This window comes from Salmo salar, unplaced genomic scaffold (assembly GCF_905237065.1).
Source record: "Salmo salar unplaced genomic scaffold, Ssal_v3.1, whole genome shotgun sequence".
NCBI lineage: Eukaryota > Metazoa > Chordata > Actinopteri > Salmoniformes > Salmonidae > Salmo > Salmo salar.
This window is the reverse complement of record NW_025547565.1, coordinates 4,292-12,800: the sequence shown is the minus strand read 5'-3', so window position 1 is coordinate 12,800 and position 8,509 is coordinate 4,292. Positions and strand designations below refer to the sequence as shown.

The 8,509-nt window shown below is 45.7% G+C and overlaps 1 protein-coding gene across 1 annotated transcript; it reads left to right on the top strand.

The window, feature by feature from the left end:
* Positions 1 to 842: 842 nt before the first annotated feature.
* Positions 843 to 8,007, top strand: LOC123731975 (calcium-independent phospholipase A2-gamma-like; the record flags this gene model as incomplete). The annotated part of the gene is given in 3 exon segments (XM_045711360.1): positions 843 to 1,096; positions 6,490 to 6,583; positions 6,585 to 8,007. Coding segments are annotated over 3 exon segments (526 nt in total), but the record flags the coding sequence as incomplete, so codon positions are not given.
* Between the last annotated feature and the right edge of the window lie 502 nt (positions 8,008 to 8,509).

Below are 8,509 nucleotides of genomic sequence, written 5' to 3'. Positions count from 1 at the left end.
CCTCAGACATTATGTACTAGGACATGGTGATTTACTATGTTCTACCTCAGACATTGTGTACTAGGACATGGTGATGATTTACTATGTTCTACCTCAGACATTATGTACTAGGACATGGTGGTGATTTACTATGTTCTACCTCAGACATTATGTACTAGGACATGGTGATTTACTATGTTCTACCTCAGACATTGTGTACTAGGACATGGTGATGATTTACTATGTTCTACCTCAGACATTATGTACTAGGACATGGTGGTGATTTACTATGTTCTACCTCAGACATTATGTACTAGGACATGGTGGATTTACTATGTTCTACCTCAGACATTATGTACTAGGACATGGTGGTGATTTACTATGTTCTACCTCAGACATTATGTACTAGGACATGGTGATTTACTATGTTCTACCTCAGACATTATGTACTAGGACATGGTGATTTACTATGTTCTACCTCAGACATTATGTACTAGGACATGGTGATTTACTATGTTCTACCTCAATATTATTAGACATTTACCAGTACATTTACCAAGCTTAATGTCATGTACCTTTTACATACAAGATAAGAATGCAGACATAAACATTAAATCAAATCAGATTGTATTGGTCACATTAGCAGATGTTATTGCAGGTGTAGCTAAATGCTTGTGTTCCTAGCTTCAATAGTGCAGTAATATCTAACAATAAACACAAACCTAAAAGTAAAATAATGTAATTAAGGAATATATAAATATTAGGAATGAGCAATGTCGGAGTGGCATAGACTAAAATACAATAGAATATAGTATATACATATGAGATGAGTAAAGCAGTATGTAAACAGTTTAACAACATAGCGGTCTGTCTAAAGTCCTTGTGGTATTTTCTAAAGTCAGATTGTCTCTGTGTTTCCAGGATGGTGGTCTCCTCATCAACAACCCCACAGCGTTGGCCATCCATGAGTGTAAGCTGCTGTGGCCCAACACCCCAGTGCAGTGTGTTGTCTCCCTGGGTACGGGTCGCTATGAGACCGTCAACAAGAACAACACCACCTCCACCAGTCTCAAAGCCAAGATCACCAACGTCATCAGCAGTGCTACAGACACAGAGGGTGGGTCACACAGAGGACCATGGAGTGTGTGTGGTGTGTGTAGTTGGTGTGTGTATAGTTTGTCCACTGTCCACATCTGTCCTTTGACAGGGATGAAACCACATTAGGTTATTTCTAACATCAGATTAAAGTCAGCCAACCAGTCAGCCAGCCAGTCAGCCAGCCAGTCAGCCAGCCAGTCAGTCAGTCAGTCAGTCAGTCAGAGACGTGCTTCACTAAAACAGACACTGCATGTAGTTGGATGTCAATTGTTTTCTGTGAATCTCATTAAGTGAATCATTCGCTGCATGTAGTCCCTGTTAGGGGGTTGGAAGACCATTGTTTTGTCTCATGCTGTATTTCAGTCACTCCTTCAATGATTTCATTTTGACCTACACATCTCAGCACATCAAGTTCATCAGCTCCCCAGTACTTGACCTCTCTCTGATTCCTCTCATTCATCAGCTCCCCAGTACTTGACCTCTCTGATTCCTCTCATTCATCAGCTCCCCAGTACTTGACCTCTCTCTGATTCCTCTCATTCATCAGCTCCCCAGTACTTGACCTCTCTCTGATTCCTCTCATTCATCAGCTCCCCAGTACTTGACCTCTCTGATTCCTCTCATTCATCAGCTCCCCAGTACTTGACCTCTCTGATTCCTCTCATTCATCAGCTCCCCAGTACTTGACCTCTCTGATTCCTCTCATTCATCAGCTCCCCAGTACTTGACCTCTCTCTGATTCCTCTCATTCATCAGCTCCCCAGTACTTGACCTCTCTGATTCCTCTCATTCATCAGCTCCCCAGTACTTGACCTCTCTGATTCCTCTCATTCATCAGCTCCCCAGTACTTGACCTCTCTCTGATTCCTCTCATTCATCAGCTCCCCAGTACTTGACCTCTCTGATTCCTCTCATTCATCAGCTCCCCAGTACTTGACCTCTCTCTGATTCCTCTCATTCATCAGCTCCCCAGTACTTGACCTCTCTGATTCCTCTCATTCATCAGCTCCCCAGTACTTGACCTCTCTGATTCCTCTCATTCATCAGCTCCCCAGTACTTGACCTCTCTGATTCCTCTCATTCATCAGCTCCCCAGTACTTGACCTCTCTGATTCCTCTCATTCATCAGCTCCCCAGTACTTGACCTCTCTGATTCCTCTCATTCATCAGCTCCCCAGTACTTGACCTCTCTGATTCCTCTCATTCATCAGCTCCCCAGTACTTGACCTCTCTCTGATTCCTCTCATTCATCAGCTCCCCAGTACTTGACCTCTCTGATTCCTCTCATTCATCAGCTCCCCAGTACTTGACCTCTCTGATTCCTCTCATTCATCAGCTCCCCAGTACTTGACCTCTCTCTGATTCCTCTCATTCATCAGCTCCCCAGTACTTGACCTCTCTGATTCCTCTCATTCATCAGCTCCCCAGTACTTGACCTCTCTGATTCCTCTCATTCATCAGCTCCCCAGTACTTGACCTCTCTCTGATTCCTCTCATTCATCAGCTCCCCAGTACTTGACCTCTCTCTGATTCCTCTCATTCATCAGCTCCCCAGTACTTGACCTCTCTCTGATTCCTCTCATTCATCAGCTCCCCAGTACTTGACCTCTCTGATTCCTCTCATTCATCAGCTCCCCAGTACTTGACCTCTCTCTGATTCCTCTCATTCATCAGCTCCCCAGTACTTGACCTCTCTCTGATTCCTCTCATTCATCAGCTCCCCAGTACTTGACCTCTCTGATTCCTCTCATTCATCAGCTCCCCCAGTACTTGACCTCTCTGATTCCTCTCATTCATCAGCTCCCCAGTACTTGACCTCTCTGATTCCTCTCATTCATCAGCTCCCCAGTACTTGACCTCTCTCTGATTCCTCTCATTCATCAGCTCCCCAGTACTTGACCTCTCTCTGATTCCTCTCATTCATCAGCTCCCCAGTACTTGACCTCTCTGATTCCTCTCATTCATCAGCTCCCCAGTACTTGACCTCTCTCTGATTCCTCTCATTCATCAGCTCCCCAGTACTTGACCTCTCTGATTCCTCTCATTCATCAGCTCCCCAGTACTTGACCTCTCTGATTCCTCTCATTCATCAGCTCCCCAGTACTTGACCTCTCTGATTCCTCTCATTCATCAGCTCCCCAGTACTTGACCTCTCTCTGATTCCTCTCATTCATCAGCTCCCCAGTACTTGACCTCTCTCTGATTCCTCTCATTCATCAGCTCCCCAGTACTTGACCTCTCTCTGATTCCTCTCATTCATCAGCTCCCCAGTACTTGACCTCTCTGATTCCTCTCATTCATCAGCTCCCCAGTACTTGACCTCTCTCTGATTCCTCTCATTCATCAGCTCCCCAGTACTTGACTCTCTCTGATTCCTCTCATTCATCAGCTCCCCAGTACTTGACTCTCTCTGATTCCTCTCATTCATCAGCTCCCCAGTACTTGACCTCTCTGATTCCTCTCATTCATCAGCTCCCCAGTACTTGACCTCTCTGATTCCTCTCATTCATCAGCTCCCCAGTACTTGACCTCTCTCTGATTCCTCTCATTCATCAGCTCCCCAGTACTTGACCTCTCTCTGATTCCTCTCATTCATCAGCTCCCCAGTACTTGACCTCTCTGATTCCTCTCATTCATCAGCTCCCCAGTACTTGACCTCTCTCTGATTCCTCTCATTCATCAGCTCCCCAGTACTTGACCTCTCTGATTCCTCTCATTCATCAGCTCCCCAGTACTTGACCTCTCTGATTCCTCTCATTCATCAGCTCCCCAGTACTTGACCTCTCTGATTCCTCTCATTCATCAGCTCCCCAGTACTTGACCTCTCTCTGATTCCTCTCATTCATCAGCTCCCCAGTACTTGACCTCTCTCTGATTCCTCTCATTCATCAGCTCCCCAGTACTTGATCCTCTCTCTGATTCCTCTCATTCATCAGCTCCCCAGTACTTGACCTCTCTGATTCCTCTCATTCATCAGCTCCCCAGTACTTGACCTCTCTCTGATTCCTCTCATTCATCAGCTCCCCAGTACTTGACCTCTCTCTGATTCCTCTCATTCATCAGCTCCCCAGTACTTGACCTCTCTCTGATTCCTCTCATTCATCAGCTCCCCAGTACTTGACCTCTCTGATTCCTCTCATTCATCAGCTCCCCAGTACTTGACCTCTCTGATTCCTCTCATTCATCAGCTCCCCAGTACTTGACCTCTCTGATTCCTCTCATTCATCAGCTCCCCAGTACTTGACCTCTCTCTGATTCCTCTCATTCATCAGCTCCCCAGTACTTGACCTCTCTCTGATTCCTCTCATTCATCAGCTCCCCAGTACTTGACCTCTCTCTGATTCCTCTCATTCATCAGCTCCCCAGTACTTGACCTCTCTGATTCCTCTCATTCATCAGCTCCCCAGTACTTGACCTCTCTCTGATTCCTCTCATTCATCAGCTCCCCAGTACTTGACCTCTCTGATTCCTCTCATTCATCAGCTCCCCAGTACTTGACCTCTCTGATTCCTCTCATTCATCAGCTCCCCAGTACTTGACCTCTCTCTGATTCCTCTCATTCATCAGCTCCCCAGTACTTGACCTCTCTCTGATTCCTCTCATTCATCAGCTCCCCAGTACTTGACCTCTCTGATTCCTCTCATTCATCAGCTCCCCAGTACTTGACCTCTCTGATTCCTCTCATTCATCAGCTCCCCAGTACTTGACCTCTCTGATTCCTCTCATTCATCAGCTCCCCAGTACTTGACCTCTCTTGATTCCTCTCATTCATCAGCTCCCCAGTACTTGACCTCTCTCTGATTCCTCTCATTCATCAGCTCCCCAGTACTTGACCTCTCTGATTCCTCTCATTCATCAGCTCCCCAGTACTTGACCTCTCTCTGATTCCTCTCATTCATCAGCTCCCCAGTACTTGACCTCTCTCTGATTCCTCTCATTCATCAGCTCCCCAGTACTTGACCTCTCTGATTCCTCTCATTCATCAGCTCCCCAGTACTTGACCTCTCTCTGATTCCTCTCATTCATCAGCTCCCCAGTACTTGACCTCTCTCTGATTCCTCTCATTCATCAGCTCCCCAGTACTTGACCTCTCTGATTCCTCTCATTCATCAGCTCCCCAGTACTTGACCTCTCTCTGATTCCTCTCATTCATCAGCTCCCCAGTACTTGACCTCTCTCTGATTCCTCTCATTCATCAGCTCCCCAGTACTTGACCTCTCTGATTCCTCTCATTCATCAGCTCCCCAGTACTTGACCTCTCTGATTCCTCTCATTCATCAGCTCCCCAGTACTTGACCTCTCTGATTCCTCTCATTCATCAGCTCCCCAGTACTTGACCTCTCTCTGATTCCTCTCATTCATCAGCTCCCCAGTACTTGACCTCTCTCTGATTCCTCTCATTCATCAGCTCCCCAGTACTTGACCTCTCTCTGATTCCTCTCATTCATCAGCTCCCCAGTACTTGACCTCTCTGATTCCTCTCATTCATCAGCTCCCCAGTACTTGACCTCTCTGATTCCTCTCATTCATCAGCTCCCCAGTACTTGACCTCTCTGATTCCTCTCATTCATCAGCTCCCCAGTACTTGACCTCTCTCTGATTCCTCTCATTCATCAGCTCCCCAGTACTTGACCTCTCTCTGATTCCTCTCATTCATCAGCTCCCCAGTACTTGACCTCTCTCTGATTCCTCTCATTCATCAGCTCCCCAGTACTTGACCTCTCTCTGATTCCTCTCATTCATCAGCTCCCCAGTACTTGACCTCTCTCTGATTCCTCTCATTCATCAGCTCCCCAGTACTTGACCTCTCTCTGATTCCTCTCATTCATCAGCTCCCCAGTACTTGACCTCTCTCTGATTCCTCTCATTCATCAGCTCCCCAGTACTTGACCTCTCTCTGATTCCTCTCATTCATCAGCTCCCCAGTACTTGACCTCTCTGATTCCTCTCATTCATCAGCTCCCCAGTACTTGACCTCTCTGATTCCTCTCATTCATCAGCTCCCCAGTACTTGACCTCTCTCTGATTCCTCTCATTCATCAGCTCCCCAGTACTTGACCTCTCTCTGATTCCTCTCATTCATCAGCTCCCCAGTACTTGACCTCTCTCTGATGCCTACCTGTGTAGATGGTCAGTCTGAGTGATGTTTAGTCAGTGTGTGCGGGTGATGGCACTATTAACAACTTGATGGATCTCTATAAAGTAGGAAGTCATAATAAACCAGTGACATATGGACTAACTTTGTCTCCCTCATCAGAAGTCCACGTCATGCTCTCTCCTTCTCCCAGACAGCTGCTTCCTCTACCTCTAAACTAGCTACACTAACAACATGATAGCTATCAAGATATAAAATGATTTAACTGTACTCCAGCAACATGACCTAACCTCCCTCACCTCTTCTCTCCCCGTCAGAGGTCCACATCATGCTGGACGCCCTCCTTCCACCCAACACCTACTTCCGTTTCAACCCCTACATGAGCGTGGACATCCCATTGGACGAGAGCCGCCGAGAGGCTCACCTTCCTGCAGGAGGAAGGAACTCGCTACCTGGAGAGGAACGAAGCCAAGCTGAACAAGGCAGCGTCGGTGCTGGCTCTGGAGAAGAGCGCCATCCAGAGGCTGGCTGAATGGTGCAAACTGAAGGCCGACATGTACGAGGGCTTGCCCTTAATCTCCAAACTGTAGGGGACGTCTAGAGGTGAAAGGTCAGACAGGCTGAGGGACACTAATTTAGACTGATTATGAAGATAATATAGGAGCTGTAAAGGTCTGACATGTACGAGGGCTTGCCCTTCATCCCCAAACTATTGGAAGAGACCTGCAGAGGTTAAAGTTCAAAAAGGCACTGCAGGCGGTAGCTGCTGAGAAACTCATTTCCACTTGAAAATAAACATAATGTGCTTTGATATGACTCCATCAGTGGAGGCTGGTGGAAGAAGCTATAGGAGGAAAGGCTCATTGTAATGGTTGGAATGGAATAAATGGAACCGAGTTAAATGTGGTTTCCATATGTTTGATTCCGTTCCATTTTTTCATTCCAGCCATTACAATGAGCCTGTCCTCCTATAGCTCCTCCCACCAGCCTCCTCTGGACTCCATATCTGCTTGATGTAGATCATGTGATATGACTGCGGTCCATTTGAATTTCTGCAGCTCAGGCAGGATGTTGTTGCCTTTGAGCTGTGAGAGGTGGTACAGAAGGATCTGTTGTAGTGTTTATGAAAGGGGTTTGGCTGGTAGGGCTGAAGGAATCAACCTTTTGACTGCTCCTAAATAAAGCACCACTGTGCACCACTGTGATGAGAACATAGGCTGTTTACACAGGCAGCCCAATTCTAATATTTTGCCCCCCTAAAAATCAGATCAAATCTTTTGCCAATAATTGGGCTAAATACCTGAATTGGGCTGCCTGTGTAAACAGCCATAATGGTGTGAATGGTAGACAGGCACAGCCATTTACTGTTTTGATTTAAGAGTGCAGGTTTTGCAGGGAAGGTGTTTTTGACAACTACTGACTTAACATGTACTGCTATGTCAGATATCCAGGGTCTGTTATTAGCAACTCATTCTTGTAATTACTGTAAATATGAATGTAAGTAACTGACATTGGTGTCACCTCATTCCCATGTTCAGTAACTTTAAATGCTTCAAACTTGAACTAGGCATGTGAAGTAGAATGGAATAAAACATGTAATTATGCCTTTTTTCACAGATTAATGAAATCATGCACTTTGTAAATTGTCACATTGTTCTTATCTTAAGAGCTCTGTAAGGGATCAAATGTAAATGGTTTGATATGTGGTTTTGAATAATATTTCATTGAAGAGTTCATGGTATTAGCTTTATAATGAATCAGAACCACCTAATTCCTTTCTCCTGCAGCGGCCCTGTAGGTGGACTGTGTAAGAATGAAAATGTCATTGAAACAGGTTTCTGTTGTTGTGTTGTCTATTGAAGCTGTGTCTCATAACTACACTATATACATGATCATATCATCTGATCTGTACTGATGTCTATTAAAGCTGAAGTGATAGTCTACGACAACCTTAAACCCCCCACACACACAACACACACAGAGGTCTATAATAGAGGTTTCATGGAAGAATGAGGAGTGTCCTCTGTGATGAATTGTTTTTTCCAATTGCAGAATTGATTTGTTACGTTGTTGTTTATCCCCATTGAGTCCTGACTTTCCATGACGACACTCCCTCCTCCCAGTCAAATGAGAATCACCCCAATCAACCCTACCCACGTAACACAGCGGTATACGGTTGTCTCTCAAATGGCACCCTATACCCTATTAGTGCACTACTTTTGACCTGGTTCCATAAGGCTCTGGTCAAAAGTAGTGCACTATATAGGGAATAGAGTTCCATTTGCATAGTAGTATGTCAGAGGACACATTATAGCCTCATACAAGAACAACTGAAAT